At 45.9% G+C, this 25,764-nt stretch overlaps 1 protein-coding gene and 1 pseudogene across 1 annotated transcript; one reads left to right on the top strand and one right to left on the bottom strand.

Moving 5' to 3' along the window:
• Positions 1 to 6,652: 6,652 nt before the first annotated feature.
• Positions 6,653 to 7,665, top strand: LOC125506264 (uncharacterized). Its single transcript, XM_048671117.2, has 2 exons — positions 6,653 to 7,143; positions 7,247 to 7,665. The coding sequence occupies exons 1-2, from the start codon at positions 6,931 to 6,933 to the stop codon at positions 7,535 to 7,537; spliced, it is 504 nt and encodes a 167-aa protein (XP_048527074.2). The 5' UTR covers positions 6,653 to 6,930; the 3' UTR covers positions 7,538 to 7,665.
• Positions 7,666 to 8,159: 494 nt separating this feature from the next.
• On the bottom strand, positions 8,160 to 11,883 carry LOC147973521 (uncharacterized; annotated as a pseudogene).
• Between the last annotated feature and the right edge of the window lie 13,881 nt (positions 11,884 to 25,764).

Here is a 25,764-nt window from a genome sequence, read left to right as displayed (position 1 = left end):
ATGAGAAAAGTTGGTATGAACTCGACCTCTTTTGTTTTTGTAAATATGATGAGTTCATCGTTCTTAATTCAGCTTGTTATGAATAAACATGTTTGCGATGGCAATTAGAGATCATAGTTGCTTGTGCCATGCTTGATTAGCTATGAGTTATAATGGTTTACCTTGCGTGCCAACATTCTATTGAGATGGTTATGATGTGGTATGATGGGGTGGTATCCTCCTTTGAATGATTTAAGTGACTTGACTTGGCACATGTTCACGCATGTAGTTGAAACAAATCAACATAGCCTTCACGATATTTATGTTCATGGTGGATTATATCCTACTCATGCTTGCATCTAATGTTTATTAATTTTAATGCATGTACATGGCTATTGTCGCTCTCTAGTTGGTCGCTTCCAAGTCTTTTGCTAGCCTTCACCTGTACTAAGTGGGAATACTGCTTGTGCATCCAATCCCTTAACCCCAAAGTTATTCCAGATGAGTCCACTATACCTTCCTATATGTGGTATCTACCTGCCGTTCCAAGTAAATTTGTATGTGCCAAACTCTAAACCTTCAAATAATCATCCTATTTTGTATGCTCGAATAGCTCATGTATCAACTAGGGCTGTCTATATCTTCCACGCTAGGCGGGCTATTCTCAAGAGGAGTGGACTCCGCTCCTCACTCACGAGAAAATGGCTAGTCATCGGGATGCCCAGTCCCATGCTTTATGCAAACTAAATCAAAATAATTGAAAAACAAAACTCCCCCCGGGACTATTGTTAGTTGGAGGCACTCGTTGTTTCGAGCAAGCCATGGATTGATGTTTGTTGGTGGAGGGGGAGTATAAACTTTACTATTCTGTTTGGGAACCGCCTATAATGTGTGTAGCATGGAAGATATCGCCATTTCTTGGTTGTTATGTTGACAATGAAAGTATACCGCTCAAAATATTATTCACCTCTATTTCAAAACCGAGCTCTGGCACCTCTACAAATCCCTGCTTCCCTCTGCGAAGGGCCTATCTATTTACTTTTATGTTGAGTCATCACCCTCTTATTAAAAGCACCAGCTAGAGAGCACAGTTGTCATTTGCATTCATCACTGTCAATTTATATTGGGTGTGACTATGATTGGATCTCTTTTACAATGAATTACAATGTCTAGTCAGTCCTTGATCTTTAAAGGTGCTTTGCATTTATGTTTTGCGGTCTCAGAAAGGGCTAGCGAGATACCATCTTGTTATATCATATTATGATTGTTTTGAGAAAGTGTTGTCATCCAAGATTTATTATTATGGCTTGCTAGTTGATTATGCTATTGATATGGGTAATCATGAGACCTGAGAATTATTGCAAATGTGGTTAGTTATAATCTTTGCTGAAAACTTGAATGCTAGCTTGACATATTTATAACAACAAGAGCAAACAGAGTTTGTAAAAGTTTTTCTTTATTTCTTTCAGTTTTTCAACTGAATTGCTTGAGGACAAGCAAGGGTTTAAGCTTGGGGGAGTTGATACATCTCCGTCGTATCTACTTTTCCAAACACTTTTTCCCTTGTTTTGGACTCTAACTTGTATGATTTGAATGGAACTAACCAGGATTGGCGCTGTTTTCAGCAGAACTCCATGATGTTGTTTTATGCGCAGAAAACAAAAGTTCTCGGAATGACCTGAAACTCCACGGAATATCTTACAATAAATAATAAAAAATCCTCGCCAAAGATGAAGACTAGGGGGCCCACACCCTGTCCACGAGGGTGGGGGCCCCTACCTCGTGGGCCCCCTAGAGACCTCCCGACTCCAACTCCAACTCTATATATTTGCTTTCGGGGAGAAAAAAATAGGAGAGAAGATTTCATCGCGTTTTACGATACGGAGCCGCCGCCAAGCCCTAAAACCTCTCGGGAGGGCTGATCTGGAGTCCGCTCGGGGCTCCCGAGAGGGGGATTCGTCGTCGTCGTCATCATCAACCATCCTCCATGACCAATTTAATGATGCTCACCGCCGTGCGTGAGTAATTCCATCGTAGGCTTGCTGGACAGTGATGGGTTGGATGAGATTTACCATGTAATCGAGTTAGTTTTGTTAGGGTTTGATCCCTAGTATCCACTATGTTCTGAGATTGATGTTGGTATGACTTTGCTATGCTTAATGCTTGTCACTAGGGCCCGAGTGCCATGATTTCAGATCTGAACCTATTATGTTTTCATCAATATATGAGAGTTCTTGATCCTATCTTGCAAGTCTATAGTCACCTATTATGTGTTATGATCCGTTAACCCCGAAGTGACAATAATCGGGATACTTACCGGTGATGACCGTAGTTTGAGGAGTTCATGTATTCACTATGTGCTAATGCTTTGTTCCGGTTCTCTATTAAAAGGAGGCCTTAATATCCCTTAGTTTCCATTAGGACCCCACTGCCACGGGAGGGTAGGACAAAAGATGTCATGCAAGTTCTTTTCCATAAGCACGTATGACTATATTCGGAATACATGCCTACATTACATTGATGAATTGGAGCTAGTTCTGTGTCACCCTATGTTATGACTGTTACATGATGAACCACATCCGACATAATTATCCATCACTGATCCGATGCCTACGAGCTTTCCATATACTGGTTTACGCTTATTTACTTTCCCGTTGCTATTGTTACAATCACTACATAATACCAAAAATATTACTTTGCTTTCATTACTCTTTTGTTACCGTTACCACCACTATCATATTACTTTGCTGCTAAACACTTTGCTGCAGATACTAAGTTTCCGGGTGTGGTTGAATTGACAACTCAGCTGCTAATACTTGAGAATATTCTTTGGCTCCCCTTGTGTCGAATCAATAAATTTGGGTTGAATACTCTACCCTCGAAAGCTGTTGCGATCCCCTATACTTGTGGGTTATCAAGGGGAAACCCTTCTCCCATCTAGGGAGAAGGTCAAGGAAGAATAGGAAGGAGGGGGGCTCTCTCCCCCTCGCTTTCTGTCATGGAAACGTCACGGCAGATGTCCTAGTGCGAGGACTTAGTCGTGAGGCCAACGCATCTATGCGGTAGCTTGAAGGGGTTGATCGGAATCGAGAGACGCAACACGCAAGACAAAGATTTAGACAGCTTCGGGCCCCGGGAAACATCATCCAGTAACAACCCTACATGCTATTTGTGGCTACGTCTCATTATCATCATGAGGGAGTCGCCGTAACTCCGGATCTCTAGTTGTGTCTAGACTTAATGATTATTCAACTTGTCCCTCTTGGGGTGCCCTGCCCCTCCTTATATATGTTGAAGGGGCGGGTTACATGTAGAGTCCAACTTGGACTTAAGACTTAACTATTCTGACTTCTGTCCATGGGCTTCTGTCCATGGGCTTCTTAACGTTTCGGGCTTCTTAATTATTGGTTTACAATCTGGCTTACTGTCTGGCTTAACTGTCCGGCTTAACTGTCCGGCTTAACTATCTGACTTAACTATCTGGCTTATATGACTGTGTCTGCTGGGTTACATGACTGTGTCCGCCGGGTTACATGACTGTGCCGGCTGGGTTACATGACTGTGTCTGCCAGTTTACAATGCTTATTAACTGTTTCCCGTCGGCTTATAGTTTGCAGGGTCACCAATGAAACATCAAGTCCTAGCCGGGTCATATCTCCGGCCGGGACATGCCGCGGGGTATATCCCTGACATTAGCCCCCAGTTTAATTTGGATTCATCCATGTTAAACTGATCATGTAAAACAAACACAAGAACAATTTTGACAGATTATGCTCCGGGTTATAAGCTCTTGTAAGTCGGCACCTGATCATCCTTAATTCCTTGGTATTTCCTTCTTCTAGAAAATCTGAGTCAATAGACCAGCTTCATAATAGAAAACTTTGGACATGAAATACTCATCTGATCTTCAGCCCGCTTGAAGATGTAGAACTCCATTATATTCATATCACTTGTAGCCCCCAAGTGCCGGGTCATTATGAAATAATGAGCAGGGACTTTGTAAATATGATCATGTAAACTTGAGCAGCAATGTGTAGCCCCCAAGGTCCGGCTCAGTAAGATAATACTGAGATAGGATTTTGTATATAATTCATTGATGATAACGTCATATGATGTAATCTCCACCATGGGGCTTGAACCCACGTCCATAAGGTTAAGAGCTTTGTACTCTACCAACTGAGTAGTGGATCTTTCAATATAATGGGCTGAAGCTTGTGTTCCTTGAATTGTTTGACAGGAGCAATTGGTAGCCCCCAAGGGCCGGCTCATTACAATGGGATGAGTCGGGTCTTCAACAAGGCCAATAAAAATGACTTTACATTAGCCCCCAAGTGTCATGGTGCATGCTCGCAGCGACATGAGACTTGCATATTTGATGTAATCTCAACTTGAATAATGTAGCTCCCAAGTGCCAGGTCGTAAGCCTGCAGCGACTCGGGACTATTTCCTCCATTGTAAAATAAATCATGGCCATTGATAAAATAATAGCCATTGCGCTGAAGCGACTTTGAAGATCTCTATCATAATACTGGCTATTGATAACCATAATAAAAATCCATCCATGTTGGCTATTAAAGATTTGAATAATATAATCTGGTTTGGAAACCGGTTCCTGTGATATTGAATCGTACTGCCGGTTTTAGGATACCTGTGCAGTAAGGGTTATAACCCAATCTTTAGAAGCCACTCACTTCCAAATGTATGATGTTTGTCATATGTTGGCGACTTATCGTCCAAAACCAAGCCGGGTTAAATTTAAACCACACTTATACTTAGATCTGAACAAAAATGTCTCAAGACAAAATCAAAGATTTTTTTCAAAAAAACTTAAGCCAAATAGAAAGAAAAATCGAGGCTTCTGATTCGAATACGATCAGTAAAGCGTTCCAAAGGGGTTAATCTAGGATTCAAATACGATCATGTAGCCCCCAGTGGCTTTGGCGTTGCGCTGATCAAGAGGGTACCGACAGCTATGTTCTCTTTGGTTCGAATACGACCTATGTTTGAACATGAAGCCCCCAAATGACCTTGAGAGTTTTTTAACGACTCTGATTCAAATATGATCAAAGTTGGACTCAAAAGGGGTTAAGCTATGATTCGAATACGATCAAGAAGCCCCCTAGTGGGTTTGGCATTGCACCGATCAAGAGGGTACCAACAACTATGTTCTCTTTGGTTCGAATACGACCTATGTTTGAATAGGAAGCCCCCAAATGACCTTGTGAGCTGTGCTCAAGGGGCACCTATGTTTGAACTATGCTTTTGCAACAGCCTCTCTTTGGTCCCTTTAACCTAGGTAGTAAGCCCCCAAGTTTATTGTAAGCATGGCGTATAAGCCGGATCAAGAGGGATATACACAACTATGCTCAATGAGCAGGAAGCCACCAAGTGATCAATAATATGATAAGCCAATAAGGCAGGATAACCCATGTTTGAACCATGCATTATGGCAGCAAATTCTCTTTGGCAACCTTTAATTTTTTTGAGAACTTGAACTTGCGAGAGATGAATTCTTTTTGAACCGGAATTTCAAACCGGATATTGAGAGCTTTAAAGCTTTGTGAGAGACAGAGTTACCTTGAGCCGGATTTTAAACCGGGATCTTTATTTTGAGCCCGAAATTCTGACGGCCTTTAAATTTTCACCAATATAGCGGTAGCCTCCGGAACCGGGTTATCTTTCCCTCCATCGTCCCGGGGTTCTTGAATTTGCTAAAATTCGCAAGATTTGCTGAGTCATGTCATCGTAACCCCCGAGTCTTAAGACTACTTGAGGAGTTGGCTTGAGACTCTCCATATTTGACCGTGATATAAACCGGCATGAGTCATTCAACAGCTCAATGATATAAAAATCCCTTTTGCATTAGAGAACTTGCCCTGCATTGAAGAACTTACAAGCCAAAGTAAATGCTCTTTTTTAAAGAAAGCAATATGTAACATAAAATATGCTGGATGGTTTTCACCTGGTATGTCAGGCCAGAAATTATCCACCGCGGAATTTGATGATCACCATGGTGAAACTGAAATCAACCACGACCGAGTCGGCCGCGGGAGCAGACATATGTGCTGGCCGCGGCGTTGTAAGTCAGCGCGGACGGGTGAGTTGATGTAAACCAGGCCACAGGTATGATGGCCTGCACACTCATTTTAGCAATGCAACATGGTCGGATGCTGGCACGTGATAACACTGGTACGGGTTCTGTATCCATGGACCGATGATTGCCTTTGCAATGAGTCATTGTCCTGATGTTTAGCAGACATTTGTGTAGACTGGTCAAACAACTTATTGCTTCTGTAGTCAAAATACAGGCTACCACTTGGAATACTAGTGCTTCCTCCAGTCCCCAGGATTGCTCTTTGCATGCGCATGGGTGCTCTGTCCTGTCCATCTCCCTGGAAGTGTATGCTCCTGTATACGTTTCTTTCTCTCAGCATCTGTGCCAATCTTTCACCCGTTGCTTTGTCAAATCCTCTCCTTAGTTTCTTTGCTCCCTCCTTTCTTGCCAGGGGGTGTAGTGGTTAGTTTCACCTTATAATTTACCAACAGGGTGTACACTGCCATCCATTAACATGCCACGTTCCACAACTGCGTCGTCAGTCGCGAACAGGACCAGTCTTGCAGTGAGTGAAGTCTGAAACAAACCCTGTGGTTGTTGGCACAGACACAAATGGACCTCAACCTCCAAATCCCGGAACTCCATACCCTGAACTCTCTAATCCCGGATTTTTTCGCTCTAAAGCTCGTTTAGGCAAGGATCTGCCGACGTGGCACCATTAGAGGGTGGGATTGCGAATTACTAATGCCAGCTGTGCTCGGGTAGTTTCCTTCTTAATAGCTGACGCGGGTGGGGAATTTTTCTAGGTTTGACTGTGAGAGTGAGAGAGGAAAGCGACCACCTCGATTCAAAGCAAGGCGACCGAGAGAGGGCGGCGATTGCCGGCGGCCAGGGTGATGCCGTCGTCCTCGATTGGTTCCGCCCGTTCACGCGGCGGAGGGACTCGACGGAGCGGCACCGCAGCTAGGTCGCCGGTGCCGTATCGTGAGCAGCCGATGGAGTATGAGCCGGCGATTTACTGCAGCCAGTGCGGGAGGAAGGCGCCGCGGTGGATATCATGGTGTGCGGCGAATCCTGGAAGGCGATACTATGCGTGCGTTGAAGCTCAGGTAGTCTGTTCTTGTATGTGCTCTGTCCTTACATGCGCTGAATCTCAGGCTCCTCTGCTTTGTTTGATTTTCTCTGACAAACTTGTGTTTAACTCTTCAATAGCATGGGTTCATTGAGTGGCACAACGGCCCAACATCTCCATTCCTGCGTGTATTGTTGGGTGATCTTCGAGATAGGATATGGCAGCTAGAGGATTATGGAGCAGCAATCTGTAAAGATGGAGATGCAGGTGTTGGTGCATCCTGTGTGGAACTGCAGAAGAGAAATGAGCAAACTGTAGTGGATGACACTGGTGCTTCAGTTAGTGATAATTGTGTTAGGAAAGGCTTCATGTTGGTCTGTGGCATTATGATATTTGTGTCAGGTTTAGTTGTGGGGATCATCTTATCCTAGTTCATGTGGCACAAATGGATGTGAGGCAATGTTATGCATTCAGAAAATGTACTGAATCCAGTTGTTACATTTGTTTGAATGAAATGCAGTGTGCCAAAATTGTCAGGCAACGTACTGAATTCTTAATTGGCAATGTACTGCATTCAGTTTGCAAATTTCTGTCAGGTTTGAATTGTCATTTTTACAGCAACAAAATAAACTATAGGGATTGTAGAAGAGGAACAATGTACTCATAGAGAATGTTCACAAGAATGAACAGAACCCCTTCTAATTTTTGGCAGAACTCATACATTACAGAAAATTGTTAGCAACAACAAAATTAAGTGAAGCCATGCTCATTGTTGGCAGCAGCAAAAATAAGTGAAGCCATGATCATTTTTGACAGCAACTAAATAAACTAAACCCATTCTCAGGAAATATCCTGAATATAGATCACAAGAAATTTCTTAAACATAGATCATGCCATATTGGCAGCATTCATGTTCACTTAGCATAGCACATAGCACATAACAAAAAATTCACAGGGACACACACTTCCAAAATAAAAGTACTTCACAAGGTTCTACACCTCACTAGGGTTGCATATGGATTATAAGATACACATTTCTAGTAGTACACAACTTCAGTAGTTCCCAGAAGCTGTGAACCAGGGCATGAAACCTCCACTAGTGCCTCTCCCTCTATTTGATCCTCTTCCTCTGCTTGTGCCAGTAGATGGACTTCCTCCAGGTGCTTCATTTCCAGTTGGTGCTGATCTTCTGGGAGGTTTGAAACTTGAGGAGCCTGGCTGTGAGCTTGTAGTTGCTGCATGTTGAGAGGATTGAGGAGTTTGAGTCCTGGTTGCAGGTTGAAAAGATCTAGCTGTAGCTGCCCTACTTTTGGCAGCCTTAGTCTTTGCTTGCTGCAATCAGAGAAAAACAACAAGCACTGGTCAGCTGCATATTAAAAATTTAGTAGAGCAAAAATTGCTAATGGACAGTTGCATATTACCTCATTGGCCCTCTGTTGTCTTCCTCTCTTGCCAAGAAATGCTTTTGTTTTTTTGTTTCTATCAGCATTCTTTAAACAAGATCCTTTGTTGTGTCCCTTACCCCCACATGATCCACAAGTGATTTGAATTCCATGCTTGCTAAGTTTCTTTCCTTTGGGTGCTTCCCCCTCTTCTCTCCTCCTATCATTGTTTTTCTTCCTTGCTCCTGGCATTGCAATATAGCCAGGTGCCACAGGCCTAGGATTCTGAGAAACTGGCCAACATTCTTCACCTTCCACAGGCTGGAGACAATGCTCGTATATTTTCTTGAAAGTATCAATGTAGTAGCAGGGGTCAATGAATTCTTCTATTTTTCTTCCACATTTGTATATAGGACAGATGGCATGACAGTAAGGAAGGCCTGCCAACTGTAGATAACCACATGAGCATGTCTTGTTCTCAAGGTTAACTGTGTATCTCCTTCCTCTGCCAGTCAAATGCTTGACCTCAAATCCATCCTTGCCATTCCAGAGCACCTCACAGAACTGAGTTCTCTTGATATTGCCCTGTAGTTTCTTAAAAATGTTAGGTCAAACTGTTCCATGCCACTTATCACTTTTGCTTCTCTGTTCCTGAATTCTGACATACATCTTCTTCCTTATCATCTCTTGCTGTGATATTATGGGGTAAAACCTTGATTCTATGATGGCATTGTTGAAAGACTCACATAGGTTGTTATCCACCGACTCACAGTTCGATCCATATGGAAAAAAGGCCCTAGCTCAATGCACCGGCTCTGTCCTTATAATATCTTTTGCACCATCGGGGTTTTTTTGAGCAAGTCTGGCCTTGTTGTAATTGAAATCCTGTTTGTTTGAAGCCTTGGCAATTGCCCAAAATCTTTTTTGTAGTTCATGATCCCTGTGCTTCTTTCTCCAATTGGCATAAATGTGCCTTGCACACATCCTGTGTTGTGCCCTAGGCAAATAATCTCTCACGCTATTAATTAAGCCCTACAAAAGACACATAAATATTAACACAAGAGGATATATTAATGCAATACACAAGAAGATATGTACCCTAACCTTATCGACAACTACATAGCCTCACCTATCCCTAACACCGAACCTTATTGACAACTACCTAGCCTCACCTACCCCTAACCCCGAACCTTATCGACAACTACCTAGCCTCACCTACCCCTAACCCCGAACCTTATCGACAACTACCTAGCCTCACCTACCCCTAACCTTATCGACAACTACCTAGCCTCACCTACCCCTAACCCCAAACCTTATCGACAACTACAAAGCCTCACCTACCCCTAACCCCGAACCTTATCGACAACTACCTAGCCTCACCTACCCCTAACCCCGAACCTTATCGACAACTACCTAGCATTACCTAACAAACAACATCAACAATAAAAACAATTAAAACAACTACAACTTGCAATGTTGGAACAAAAAATGCAACATACTAAAAAACTTGTAGACAAAATTACCTTTTGTTGGTCAGAAATAAAAACCCAGCCAGCTCCTTGATCATTGATATCCAAATCCTTGATTAGCAGCCCAATAAACCACTTCCATGTCTCTGTAGTTTCTTTTTCCACAACAGCCCAAGCCACAGGGTACATTTGGTTGTTTGCATCCCTAGCAATTGCAGCAAGTAATTCACCTTGGCATGCTCCTTTGAAGAAGCATCCATCTAGGCCTATTACTTTCCTGCATCTAGCTTTAAACCCTTGTTTTAGAGCATTGAAACAAACATAGAACTGTTGGAAAACACTAATTTCCACTTCTTTTGGATCCAAGCAAACAGCAACTGTACTTCCAGGGTTACTTCTAAGCAATTCTAACTGATAGTCAAATATTTTAGTATACTCACTCTTCATACCACACATCAAATTATCCATGACAATCTTTTTTGCTGCCTTGCACTTTGAGGTAGACACATCAGCAAACATGTCTTTTAGGACAGTGGCTTTGATGCTATCAATCTTCCAAAGTGGATTGGCAAGGATGAAATGTTCATATCTTTCTGCTATGACCTTTGCAGAAACAAGCCCGTTTTCCCTATTTTGTGCACAGTGGTGCTCATCCTCATATGTAATGATTTGGAACCTTGAGCACCTGCTAGTCTTTGCTCCATACACAAGCCATGGGCACCCAGGCCATCCACATTTGGCTCTAACCCTCACCTCCTCAGACTTTAAGAAATTGATGCTTCTTTTTGTAGCAAGACCATATCTCTTAATTGCTTTGACAAACTGATTTTTGCTTCCAAAAACCATCCCCAAACTAAAGTGTGGAATATCAGTATGAGGGTCAAATCTAGGGTATTTGCTCTTCCTTCTAACAATGTGCCCCTCCTCATCTTCATCATAGGAATAATCTTCATCACTTGACTCAAATTCCATTTCCTCCACTACTTCTTCAACATTTGCAATGAACTCAATAGGAACAACCCCTGATGCATCTGAAGTAACCCATTTCTTGGAGTCTTTCATCCTTTTTCTGAACTTCCTTGCATGTTTTCTTAGCTCAACTACCTCTGATTCCTCTCCACTATCATCGGTATGTAGAACATAGTCATTGTCCTCCGAATCATCTGAATCAGACTCCTGTTTTGCTTGCTCTGCTCCTTGCTCTACTGCTGCATGTTGTGCCCCTTGTGGTGTTGCTGCAAGCTCTGCTCCTTGTGCTATTGTTGCAAGCCCTGATCCTTGTGTTGTTGCTTTATATCTTGCTGAAACTGCTACTGTGGGCAGTGTTGCAGGCTAAGAAGGATTGCACACTTGAGAACTCTGAGAAAGATTGCAAGCTTCAGAACTTCTTCTCTTCAATGGGCTGCTTATCACTGCAGTAACAACACCATTGTCATTGGGGACAAGCACTTGTTGTACTAATTCTTCATTTGCATTGTCATTCTGATGATCCAATTGCACTTCTTCAGCAGTCATGACAATAGGCATATCTTCTTCACTTTCCTGCATATGATCCTGAATTTCATCCTCAAAATCAGAGCCACTCTCCTGCTCTCCTTCTTCATCCTCTTCCCCATTGTACTCCACAAAAATTTCTGCAACTCCACCATCTGTTGTCTGATCTGACATCATCATGCAACCGGCATCATCATGTAGAAACAACAGCCCATTAATCAAGTCTCTGCCAGGCATAAGAAAATAAAACTTCATGCTTTCCTTTACTGTCAAATGATCTGCAAGAAAACCCTTGACCTCCTGCAAGGACAGCTTGTCCCTCTCAATCTCAGAGTAGGCCACATCTCCCCCAACATAGTCCAGAGAAGGACCAATTCGAACAAACTGCCCCCCTATATGAAACTTGACGTTCAAAATCTCAGCCGGGTCCATGGATTCAACAAAAAGAACCTACATTGCAAGCATCACAACTGATTACTACACCGGACAACATAAATGAACAGCAAATACACTGATTAAGACCCCTAATTTTTGCATCTTTACCAAGACAAAAACCCTAAACCTAACCAACACAAAAACGAAGAAAATACCAGAGATTGGAGAGGGGAGATGGATCAGGCATACCTTGCACTTTTCTCTTGGGGAAGTCTTCGGCGACCGCCGCGATCATCCGCTCGTCGCCGTCGCCGCCTTGGAAGATGAACAGAGGTGTGTCGCAGGAGAGGAAGGGGCGAACTGGAAGACGAGGGGGCTGAGCGAGTTGGTCCGGCTCGACCAGGTTATAGCCTGAGACCCCACCTGCAGGTGCTGACTCAGCCCCTTCCCAGGCTTTCCCAAGCCACGTACGAATCCCGGCGTTTGGATAAACACACAAGGATAAAAAATCCAGGATTAGAGAGTTCAGGGTATGGAGTTCCGGGATTTGGAGGTTGAGGTCCATTTGCGTCTGTGCCTACAACCACAGGGTCTGTTTCAGACTTCACTCTCTTGCAGTTGGAGCCAGTAGATGGCCAGACCGGCCAGCGGACGGTGGAACAGCCCGAAGATGGATGAGCGGGGTTGTTCACGCGACCACGGAGCAGCACAGCATGGGCGGAGCCGGCTCAGGGGCATGTACGCGAGAACAGAGCAGAAGCGAGCTGGGGCTGCAGCCCGGCGACTTGCGGCAACTGAGGCGACTCGGCGTGGAGCTGTAAGGGCACCGGGACGGAGGTTTCAGTGAGCCGGCGGTGGCTCTTAGCAATGGCGGAGGCGCTTTGAAGCCGCGGCGACGTCTCAGACAGAAACCAAACGCGGGTCGAGTCGGCGGCGATCCACAGTAGCAGCTCGGGGCCACATCAGCGGCGAGTTGAAGTGGAATCCGGTGGCAGGTCGCAGCAGAGAGGCAGATATGGACCAGGGCGGCGGGTTAGAGAGACGCCGCCCATGGGTAGCTCAGGGGGCCGGGCGAGTCCGCAACGGTTATGGCAAAAGGAGAGGAGGCTGGCTTAAGGCGAATCCATGACGGCGTCGGTCGTGAAAGTAGAGACGGATGGACGACTTGATCCCTGGCGGCTCATAGCGGAGGTGGAGACTGGAGAGCGGCCCGGAGCGAGGCAGGTCTGAAGACGGCGACTTGAGGCTGGCCATGTAGTGAGCCGGTGGAAGACGCGGGGTGGCCCTTGGCACAGTCTTAGCGAATCAATGGCACCGGCTCGAGGCCACAATGGTGAATTGAAACAACCAGGTCGGAGCTGGGCGGCTCGGAGGCTGGTCCGCGGTGGCAGATTGAAACAGCCGGGTGAAACCGGCAAGGTGGCAAGGCCGCATTGGTGAAGGAGACCCGGTGGGGCGAGCCACGGCGACCTGTTGATCCGCGGGGGAAGACGGCGGCTCTCGGCCGGTCGCCAGAAGCGGCAATCACTGCAGAGCTGACGGGTTGGAGGCGAGAAGAGACCCGGCGCCGAAGGCGTGGCCAGTTTGGAGTTGTGAAAACCCGCAAGGCGGAGGTGACTCAGCAGGTCGTGGTGGCGAGTTAGGCAGGCAGATGGCAGCTCGGCAGTGTGGCCGGCTCAATGCACGGTGAGGGCGAGGCGACTTGGTGACCGCGAGTCGACACGGCGGTTGAATTTTGGCAGAGGCAAGCCTCTGGCAGCGAGGTGACTCAGATCGGTTTGGCCATGGCGGTTTGTAGTGTGACTATAACAACAGAAGGACAACTCGACGAAGTTTGGTGAGTCGCCCGCGGATTGAGCCACGATGGCTCGAGGTGAGCAACGAGGCGCGTCGGGACCTGTCGTGGTTTTGTCACAGCAGATGTCCTAGAGAAAGGACTTAGTCGTGGAGCCATCGTGACGGGTTAGCTTAAAGGGGTTAAAGCGGACACAGGGACGCAAGAGAGTTTATACTAGTTCGGCCCCTTCGGTGAAGGTAAAAGCCTACGTCTAGTTGTGATGGAATTAATGGGGTTTCGATGACTAGGGAGCAAACAAGCTTCGCCTATGTCTCGAGTTGTTGTCTGTCCTTAAACCGCCGCCGGGTCGTCCCCTTATATACACGGGTGACTCCCGTCGGCTTACAGAATCCCAATACTGGCTCATAGATGTGTCCGGTTTGGTCTCTACTTATTCCTAACTTACAATACAAGTTAACTACTAACGCCGGTTTACGGCTACAGGCCTTGAACCGACCATGGGTCTTGAGCCCTCATCTGCCTTCTTGGGCTTTAACATACTTAACTACTGACGAAGCTAACCCGGCCCAGACAGGCCGGTTTACGCCCAGTAGTAATATCCCCAACATTAGGCCCCAGATTGATTTGAACGGGTTCATGTCAATCCTTTAACAAAAGCTTCATCTTCAACATCTTCTCATAAATTGGTAAACCGCCATGATGTCATCTTCTCTGATTGCTGTACACCAGAGTGACGTCACCTGTCATAACGAAGCTATCCATTATGCTTCTTTGTTTAATAGATCTACGGAAATCGAGGCGACAGCCCCGTTTCGTGGCCCCTTAATTGTCGCGGCTGACACATGTTCTTTTGCCTTATAAATAGGACCGAAGGGTCATTTCTTTTCTCCCCTTCGTGCCTTCTTCGTCTTCCTCGCGTCGCCAGCCTCGGAGCTCCGCCGCCGCCGTCGTCCTCTGCCCCAACCTTGGCCGCTGCATCAACCTGAGCGCACCAGAGCATCGCGGTAACCTTCCGCGTCTTCCTCAGCTCCGGTAAATCTTCCATCCTTTCCCCCGCAGATCTGACCTAGGGTTTCACAGTTCTTCAGCGTTCATCGTCTGCCTCTTGCTCATACGATAGATCTTTAGATGGCTCCGCAAATCTTTATTCTGTGCAATGGTAGCTGTTTACCCTTCGCCTTCACTTACACATCTCAAAACCATAGATCTGTATGTACGTCTTGCTCATTGATTCGGTACTGCTCCTTTTGGACCTATGAATATTTATCTTTTTTCTGAACTTGCTTCAGATCCATCACTGTAGAGAAATCTTACGAAATCTGTTCTTATAAACTTACTCATCTGCTTCAATGTTTAAACTAGGCGGTTTAACCTTGTAGAAAAAATTTGCCAAACCGGTATATACCATTAGTCCCCTTGTTGAACTGCCAGATGTTGTTGCTTCATAAAACTCCGGTTCAGATAGATCTGTCTCCGGTTTAACATTGCGCATACCAATGTACCTTGATCAAATGCATTTTTGAACCGGGATCTTCTACCTTGTAGATTCCATCATGGCCAAGCAAGTATATGAGTGCAATTGGGTTCCTTCTCGCGTCACAGAGTGTCGGTGTCAAAACCGGCGGATCTCGGGTAGGGGGTCCCGAACTGTGCGTCAAGGCCGGATGGTAATAGGAGACAAGGGACACGATGTTTCCTACCCAGGTTTGGGCCCTCTCGAGGGAGGTAATACCCTACTCCTGCTTGATTAATATTGATGATATGGGTAGTACAAGAGTAGATCTACCACGAGATCAAGGAGGCTAAACCCTAGAAGCTAGCCTATGGTATGATTGTTGTGTATATGTTGTATATGGTCTATTGACTAGCCTGGCCTCGGTTTATATAATGCACCAGAGGCCTAGGATAACAAGAGTCCTAGCCGAATACGCCGGTGGGGAGAAGTCCTTGTCTTGATCGCCAAGTCTTGTGGAATCTTCCTTGTATGCGGCAGTTGTCCGAACTGGCCCATGAGTATACGGCCACGGGGGTCCTCGGCCCAATCTATCAGATCGGGAGATGACGTGTTGAGTACCCCCTAGTTCAGGACACCGTCAGTAGCCCCCTGAACCGGTCTTCAAGTTAGAGACGCTCCTCGATTCTTCCGAACTGTTCTTCATCTTCGGTCGTCGGTCTTGAAAACTGGTTCAACAAATCTTCTCATCTTCGATCTTGAGGATCGCCGAAATGCATTCGGCGAGTTTACACGTCGGGTATCCGAGGAGCCCCTTTAAGTTTCTGGCCTTTATCAATGCCTTGTTATTTTTATGCCACACCTCGGGTTTGAAGTTGTTCCCGGGCGGCAGCGTCCTCTTGCATCCGAGCTCCAACACCGGACTGCATTTGAGGTATCTTTTGCAGCCGAGCACCAACGCCGGACCGCTTCCCAGCTCTAACACCGGAATGTATCCGAGCTCCAACGCCGAACTATGTATCCGAGCTCCAACACCGGACTATGTATCCGAGCTCCAATGCCGGACTATATCCGAGGTGTCATATCACCTTGGTTCAAAAAAGTTGAAGGAGTTTATCCGAGCTTAATGCCGGGAGTGCCCTCTATGGAGCCAGCCACTAGTGCCCGAGCTTTATGCTGGGCTGCTTCCGAGGTGGTGCACCACCCCGAATGTGGGCCGATTTTTGTGAATATTTTTTATTGGTGCAATTTATTTTCTGCCGAGATATATAGCCAGTAGCCCTCAAGGTGTGTATCGGTCTAAAACCTGAGATGCACTTGAAGGATGACGTAAGACCGCTGATCCCAGTAGCCGCTGAGACTCAGGTTGATTTGCAAAATTGGCCTAAGGATCAAGTCCTAGCTCGACAGAATACTTCGGGACACTAAAAGCGGCGTGCTCAGTCCTCCAGACTCAGCTTGGGTGCGGCCGACAGACCTAAGGATATCTCCTCGAAAACTATATTGCACATAAAATTTTCTACATTGGACAAGCAATGCAGTAGCCCCCGAGACACTGGTCGGGTGGCAACACCAGATCAGGGGATCGATGTGCCCCTTTAATATTTGTAAATAATAAGCCCGAAGCCCAGTAGCCCCCGAGCCTTAATGCGGGCACGGGTGGACGAATTAAGGATCAATATCCATAGTAAAATCACAAATTATGTGTAATGACTCTATGTATCCAAGTACTTTACGTCATTAATGCTCAGATCCGTATTGTACAAAACTTTGTTGACCGACCATCGGCTTCCACCTCCTCGGCCAGTAGCCGAGGAGTGTTTGTCCTACTTTATAAAGCCTTTATGAGGGCAAAGATTTACAACAAACAAGGCAATCTGGCCATACAGTTTTATAAACAAAGGTACGCAGAGAGATATGTTATATTACTGTTTAACAGAAGAAATGTCTTCTAAAGAAAATAGTCCCGCTATCGGTTCCTTTCTTTGGGTTGTCATGCTAAGCATGATCAATTAACCTCAGCTCTAATGTAAGAGCAAAATATCAAGGATTTAGTTTGGGAGGCCAGTTAATAGCCCCCGGTAGTGTTCGGCGACAGTCGGGGTCAAGCCGTAAACACTTCGACCAATGTTATGAACGGCCCGTCATTTAACATAGTCATCGGATCGCTGACCAGTTTACACTTATTGTGACAGTCAGTTTTCGGCTTTCTCCACTGAGGTGCTTAACCATGTGAGCTGGAAGCACAATCGCAGTGGTTCTCCCTTTGCACGCCTAGCCGAACAAAACGGAACGTAGGAAGCAAGTGCAGGAGCCGGGCAACCCAACTATTGACCGAAGACACAATTCGAAACCGATGCATATATAGAAATATCTGAGAATGTTTTTGCCGAATCCCTAAAGGTGTCCGGCGTTGCAATGCGAGACTAATGCTGGAAAAGCACAAATAGTTTAAAAGTGCCAAAAAGCTTGGAAAACCAAGAAACGTCAGTAAAAACATGACGTCCGAACAAGATCAAGTGTTCGGTGCCAATCGGAAAATTGGTCTTAGAAAAAAGAAGTGCTTCTGTCATGCTTTAACATGATACATCCTATCTCAAGACTTCGAGCGGGTCAGCCTACTTCAACCTCCTATCCCAAGGGCGGAGTACTTCTCATCAGGCCAGTTTAGCAAACTAAACTCTAGCGGCTTTGAGAGAGAAATTAGGCTCCCCGGCTAGTGACCGCACACTCGTGTCGAAAAAGGAGTGATAAATAATAATAAAACTTTGCCACGACTAAGAAGAAGAACACTTATTATAAAACGACTCAAATAAACTTAAGAGCCCCCAAGTGACTTGGGTAGAAGAATGATTGCATGTACCGAAGTACTTATATCATATCTATGTTCAACCGAACTTTAAACGCGTCTTAACCGACCGTCAGCTTCTCCCTCTTCGGTAAAGGACCGAAAAGTGTTATGTACTCCATCGGTCGAGAATATCGACGGTGTTTCCAATAACCAGGCAATCAGGCCATAAGGCTGTAACAGACAAAGCGCGCTCAGAGAACTTATGCTATATTACCGTGAAGTGTAAGAAGCATCTTCGAAGAAAATAGTACCCCCACCGATACCTTTCTTCGGTGCTCATTGTTATTATGAGACTTGTGCAATAGATTTTTTGTACTCATGAGTTCCGTTGTGTGCCGACCATCATTGAAAACTATAAGAGCGCTAGCTTTCGGCTTCACCCAGTCTGAGGTCCGGCTCGGTTGACCCGATCGTGACAATCGCAGAGGTGCTCCCTTTACTGCCTAGCCGAACAATCGGGAACGTAGGGGTAAACACAGGAGCGAGGCAACCCAACTTGCAAATCGCTTAAGTCAATATGGTGCATATTGTGGCATAATACACGAACAAGGAACGAAGCCACACACGTATAATCATATGCAAGAGGAAAAGCTTCATAAATGAAGCCCCCAAGTGAATTGGGTCCTTGAATTTGTGTGTCACAAACAAAGTTTGGACAAGGAAATTTTTTACAAGCAACTTTTTTCCAAAAAAGTATAATGCTTGGTCGAACCGAACACAAGTTAGAAATTAAAGCTTTGAGCATGAGAGCGACTTAGCTGGTTAATGTGTTCGGTATTGATGACGTGGTCCGAGCTTGATGCGGGACAAGGTTCCATCCCCCAAGCTGGTCCTGAGGTGGCGGAGCGGAGAGCTCGACACGCTGAAGTGGTGACATAGCACGGTCAATGCAGACCGGCAGATTGACGCCGAAGTCCCCGGATCATTTTCCTGTGCACAAAAAATAGTGCAAACTGGAGATAATAGTAATAATGATAATTAAAAAAAATGTGTTGCATAATAAATAATTTATGCAAAGTGAGGAATAGAAGAAATATGGCCTGGCGCCGCAGTCAATGTCGATGCAGGGCGTCGGCGTGATGTAGTAAAGGCGTGGCAAAGCCTAAATTTACAGGTCGGTCCGAGCTTCGGATGCGGCGTTCGCCGGACTATGTACGGAAACTGATCGAACCACCACGCGACCGTCATTAATGCGGTCACCATTTGATAGACCTGTGTACATATCATGGACAAACCAGAGTAATAATTCCTTGGGAAAAATGAACCCAAACAAGCAAAAAATACTGGGATTAATAGCACCTGGTTTATTTGTTGTAGCAATCCGAAGGAAGGTGATTCCCAAAATTGGGACTCGCTCCGCACACCCATTTCCTGATGGGCGATAAAACAACGACATGGCAGTGCTGGTAAAGGTTGACTCGCCGAGGCAAAGCCCTCGGCCCAGCTAACGTGACGGAGCTGGTCGGCTAGTGACGCCGAAGTGTCCGGAGTAGGTTGATGAAGAGATGGCGAAGCCCCCAGTCCAGCCGAGATGTCGAAGCCTCGACGTCAGCCGATGAGTCGAAGCAGGTCGGCGTGACGGACACCAGCTTGAAGAAGCAATAGTGCGGCCCTGTCGATGCAGGTCGTGACGTGGTTGATGCCGGCTTGATGAAGCGACCGTGCGGCGATGCCGGTATGCCCGCTCCGTGTAATCCGTGGGGCGGCGATGTTGATGATGATTTATCCTTCGCGATGCCGGACTATTGTTCGGCTTGCCGAGATGATGATCCGAAGAAGTTGAGCTCGGCTAAAGTGACGACGTGTCTAGCGCAGGTCGGCAGCCGTGGAGTAATATTGCCGGACTGATTTGACACCAGCATGATGTTGAAGATCATGTTCAAAAGATCTTAAAGTTAGTGGGATGTGTTCGGGAACGAAACACAATATCCCATACAAAACTTCCTTCAAAAGGGATGTCCGAAATCCTGTTCATAAAAAAGACGAACTCGGGTCGGATTCGTTTCGCGCAGAAAACAGGTCCGAAAAGTGATGCACTAATTGGAAGGTTCCCGGAGTTTGGACGGTCGGATCAATCTGAAATTTTTAGAGGTGGTAGATATAGGAATTCCGCAGCGGATCAATGGTTGGATCTTTCAAAGGACGTCCGAGCTAGAAGCTAGACACGACTCTCTAAACTCATCCAGATTCCCATCCAAATTTGACAGGGCTCCGGTATATCGCGGATTGCCAGAGATTCCTCCATCGGAACTCGACGAAATTTTCCAGGGTTGTTGTAGACCCAATTCCGCACAATTCCACCGAAGCGATTGTTAAAGCAATGGTCGAGCAGGCGGTGGCGGCGGATACGCGTTCGCTGTTTGGAAAAACAGCACAATCGCTTGAGGGCAATGTTGACGTTGAGCCCCTGAGCTCCATAGATGATTCCTCCGTGATCTTGATAGAGATCGGAGTTGATGTTTGATGAAGGCCCTTATCCGAACATGGTGATCCGAACACGGGGCGCAATTCTTGGTCGAACCAAGGTGACCAGTCGAGCTGGTGACGAAGATGCCGAAGTCGCAGTTGATCTGCAGGCGAGCCATCGATCCTTTTGTCGATCACACAGCGGAACTCTCAATGAAAGCACCAATGTCGGTGTCAAAACCGGCGGATCTCGGGTAGGGGGTCCCGAACTGTGCGTCAAGGCCGGATGGTAACAGGAGACAAGGGACACGATGTTTTTTACCCAGGTTCGGGCCCTCTCGAGGGAGGTAATACCCTACTCCTGCTTGATTAATATTGATGATATGGGTAGTACAAGAGTAGATCTACCACGAGATCAAGGAGGCTAAACCCTAGAAGCTAGCCTATGGTATGATTGTTGTGTATATGTTGTATATGGTCTATTGACTAGCCTGGCCTCGGTTTATATAATGCACCAGAGGCCTAGGGTAACAAGAGTCCTAGCCGAATACGCCGGTGGGGAGAAGTCCTTGTCTTGATCGCCAAGTCTTGTGGAATCTTCCTTGTATGCGGTAGTTGTCCGAACTGGCCCATGAGTATACGGCCACGGGGGTCCTCGGCCCAATCTATCAGATCGGGAGATGACGTGTTGAGTACCCCCTAGTTCACGACACCGTCACAGAGGCTTAGCTGGACGATCTAGTCCTGATCGGCGCTTTAGGTAGCAAAGATACCATCCATTGGAGGGCTCCTGGCAAAGAATGCCCTCCCACTCCTCAAGAAGGAGAAGTTGTTGTTTTCGTAGATCACTTAGCTCGGGGCTTTAAGCCACCCGGTTCTAAATTTTACCGAGATGTTTTGGCCGATTTCCAACTCCATCCACAAGATACTGGCCCCAATTCTGTTACAAATATGTGTCACTTCCAAGTGCTTTGTGAAGCGTTCTTTCAAGAGGAGCCCACAGTGGAATTGTTCCGAGACCTTTTCCACCTAAACCGCCGTACTGAGTTTACTGACGGCTCCAATACGGAGTTGGGTGGCATGGCGATCCAGAAAAGGAAAGAGGTCACATACCCTCACGCCAAACTGCACAGTCACCCCAAAGAGTGGAATCAGACATGGTTCTACTGCAAAGACACCTCCCCTGCTGGTGAGAATCCCTTGCCCGGCTTTCGTCCGGAGCGGCTTAGCAATACACACCCTTTTCCGCAAAGATTGACTGCCCAGGAGAGAAGCAAATATACTCCTCAACTGTCGAAGCTCAGAGCCTTTATGGCCAACAGTTTAACAGGGGTTGATCTCGCTCGCTGTTGGATATCATGGAGCATACTGCCCCTTAGTCAGTGCTCCGGTTTGATGTGCGAGTATACCGGCGGTGTTGATGACCCATTGCGACATTCCAAAATCCAGCTCACCGATGAAGAAATCACAGAGGCTGTGAATAAGATGCTGAATGAACCGGAACATATCTGTGCTAGAAATGGACTGCTTCCCTTCTGTGCCACCAACAAACCGCCAGCTGTAAGACCTTGATTTTTCCTTTTGCTGAATCTGTTATTGATATATCTAATCATTGTTTAATATCAGTGTCTGTGTAATCAAGGCAATGATCCGTTTTGGAGCAAGAAATTGTCGCAGGAGAAACCGGAAAAACCAGACAAACCGGAAAGAGCAACCCGGCAAAACACTAAAGCTGTAAAGAAGACAGCCCACAGGAAAAGAACTACTGCATCTTCTAATCCGGCCCCTGATGATGATGTGGATAATTCGGACCTTGAGGTAGAGCTTGACTCACTTGACTTATTTTTCATGTGTCTTATTGATGATGATATTTGTCAGGATGATGCCGAAGCCAGCCACGCTGATGCTGCAGAGGTAATTATTCTCTCTTCCGATTCAGAACCTTTGCCTTCGCTAAAAATCCGTCAGGCAAACCGGAAAGTTAAATTTTCTCATCCTCTTGCTTATTTGGATCCCAAATTTCTTATGAAGACCCAACAGCTCGAAGCTCGTCGCACAACCCGGCACAGCGGCCAGGTAGTTACCTCCGCCGGTTTACCGAACAGTCCGGTTCGGAAACGCCGTTCAAAGGTCTCTAATTTGCTTGTCAGTGATTGTCCTAAAGCGGGCTGCTTTCGTCAACCTCTTAATCCATCTGACTCCGATTACCAGGTTACTTCCCACTCATCTTCTGGCAAGTCATCGGCTACTCAGCTGCCACCGCTCAAAATGGTGCTTGGGTAAGCTATACTTATTGTGATACTTGCAGCACATCGCCCTTGAACATATGTTGTATTTGATTTTGTTATTCTTTTCAGGGCCAAACCTAGGCCAAGCAAGAAGGCCCGCCTGGACAAAGCGGCCGAAGAAGATGCCATTCTTGAGCCAGGCAAGACACCCGATCTTGAAGCGGCTATTCCTGAGGATATACCCAACGATCCACCGCAGCAAGACGACGATCTTATTGCTGAAGAGAGACCTACTGATGTCTCAGGTCCTGTCAATCAGCCCACAGGCTCCATCCGGATTGAGAGATCCACCGGTCCAGCAAAACCTACTGACAAGCCAACAGCCCCAGTGCAAACCGGTGATACTCAGGAGGATGAGGTTGTCATTACTGGTACTGGCCATACCGAGCCAAGCAATCCTGTTGCTTTGTCCAAACATTCTGCCAAGGAAGAATTTGCTGCCTTTGGTAAAGGCAAGTGGAATGCTGATTTGGCAACTTACGCTGCTCTGAACGCCCAAGATATCCATTCCGGCTACCTGAACCGGCTGTATGCCAGCCGTGACTATGAAGCCAGTCTGATTAATATGATGAAGGATAAATACGAGGTAACTTCCATATGTTCTTTCCTGCTTGTATGCTTCAATATTTGCTGACTCTCCTAGCCCCCAAGGGCCGGTTTGTAATCTTCTTTCAAACCGGGACTTACTAACATAAATGTTAATACTTTGAACTTCGCCGATGTAGCCCCCAAGGGCCGGTTCAACTTAGCGTAGTTAAACCGGTACTTTAAGTAATTGAGATTGCCGCATCAGAATATATATATGAGCAAATAGCCATTAGCCCCCAAGTGCCAAGTTGAATACTTGTATTTATCTTGGGACTTTGCAAGCAATTGAAAGATGAAGATCGAATATGCATTAGCCCCCAAGTGCTAAGTGCATAACTTGTTATGTGGTTGGTACTTCAATCCTTATACCGTTTTGTTGAAGCATATATCTGTCTGCATGCAGGCGGAGCTGAAGACGAAAGAAAACCAAGTCACCGATCTCCAAGAAAACCTGAAAACCCAACAAGCTGAAACCTCCAAAGCAAAAGAGGAATTGGCCAGCACTTTAAGCGCCATGGAACAACTTAAGGAGAGCTTCAAGAAGAAGCGGGCGGATTGGGCCACTGAAAAGTCCGCTTTGATCAAACGAGCAGAGGATGCCGAGGCTGCACTAAAACCAGTGGCGGATGAACTGACCAGCATAAAGCGGCACGTGCATGCCATGACTACTGCTATCTTTGGTAAGCTAGTTTGACTTCTGAATTGGCTCTGCCTTCTTACAGAGTTGCCGGTTTATTAGCCCTTTATGGTATTTCAGGGACACGCATTGGTCACTTGGGGTCAGATGTGCGGAAGAAACTGAAAGCTGCCTATACATTGGTTGAACAATTGTATACTGGTGCCCAGCGGATCATCTGTACCACATCCCATAACAAACCGGCGCCCACTTTGATTCGAGACACTCTGATGAAACTGTCGGTGCTTCCTGCCCGGGTTGAAGAGCTGAAGAAATCTGCTGCTCGAACCGGTGCAATCAATGCCTTAATCTAGGCAAAAGCCTGGGTGCCGGATTTTGATCCTATTGAAGCAGCTCAAGGCTATCCCATCTTGAAGGAAGACGGGTCAGAATTTGGTGAAGCGGATCTACGAGCAATAAACCGGGAGGTACGTCCGCTAGCTTGTCAATTGGCTGAAGAAGCAGACTTGTCTCATTATCAAGCCCGATATGACAATCAGAACAAGCGAATAGCTGCACCAATCCATGAATCGGAAAATCTGATCCCTCCAATCCGTAAGCATACTTACGCTCCCAATATTGACCCGTCATTGCTGATCCATGATGAAGCTGTTTTTCAAGCATTAATGGGAATCGACTGGACAACTGTTGATTTCCAGCCATTGGGTAGAGAAACGGAGACTGAAGCGGCGCAGGATGACCCACAACCATCAGGCCAGGCTGGTGACCAAGCTTGAACCAGAAGCCGGTTTTAAAACTGCCTCTCCTTTGCAAAAAACAATGATATTATTATTTGCCTTGTAATAGGCTAGCTGATACTTTTGATGTTGATATGCCTTCGTGCATAATTTGTTCTTCCTGTGGTGATGAATTTTCCAAAGCACTTTCTGCAATAAGAAACTCTTCAAGTGCCACCGCGGTTGTACCGTCAGGAGGAATATGATGTCTGCATATATGAAGTCAAAACATCCAAAAAAATTAAATATATAACCAAATTTTTGAGATACATAATACCTGCCATCGTTGAGCGTGAAGTTGGCTTGGCCAATCTTGAAGCGGAGTTTTGCAAACCCACATTGTTGGAGGAGATAACAACTCCTGTATATATATGACGCTGGTTTACCATGTAAACCGTGCCGGGTTACAATAAACACCGTGTTACTCCATAAGAGGATGTTAACAACAAGGATCAAACCAGGCAAATAGTCTCCGGATTGACGTGAACTGTGTTCTGTCAATGGATTGGTTGAAAAAATTTGTCGGTTTAAAAAGAACGCAATAAAAAAGAAAAAAGTATCTTGCAAAGAAAAGTGCGAAACAAAAGCAATGAGAAAACAGTTTGCAAAAAAGGTTTATTTGAGCTGATCAAATGGCGTTACCATGGCCGAACACGACCAAGCTCCCATTAGGTGTAACTATGGTTCTAGTCAGCCAGGTCCCCAAATGAAACCGTGGCATTTATGCCGACCAAGTGGTATGGCGATGGTTCGGGTTCGACCAAGCCCCCAAGTGATTCTGTGGCCTTAGGTCGATCAAGAGGCATGAGTGGTTTAGACGTGACCAAGTCCCCAAGTGATCTGGTGGCTCTCGCCTATCAAGAGGTATGGTATTGGTTCGGACATGACCAATCCTCCAAGTGATATAACACGATGCTTTTAGCAAAGTGAACTCAAGGGGTAAACTGGAAGCCACTTTAGAACAACTCCGTGTAACCACACATGATGTAAAAGAAAAGATACCCCGCTTTAGCTGAGGTTCCGGTTTATTATAGTTAATCATAATATATACATCGTTGTAATATGTACATAAGTAGAACTAATGGCTCAGGTATAATAAGGCCGAAGATGAGCTATGTTCCATGGCCTGTTGGTCTCCTCC

Source organism: Triticum urartu, chromosome 5A (genome assembly GCF_056163025.1).
Source record: "Triticum urartu cultivar PI428250 chromosome 5A, HENAU_Tu73, whole genome shotgun sequence".
Classification (NCBI taxonomy): domain Eukaryota; kingdom Viridiplantae; phylum Streptophyta; class Magnoliopsida; order Poales; family Poaceae; genus Triticum; species Triticum urartu.
Note: the sequence above shows the minus strand (reverse complement) of the source record. Positions and strands in the feature narration are given on the sequence as shown.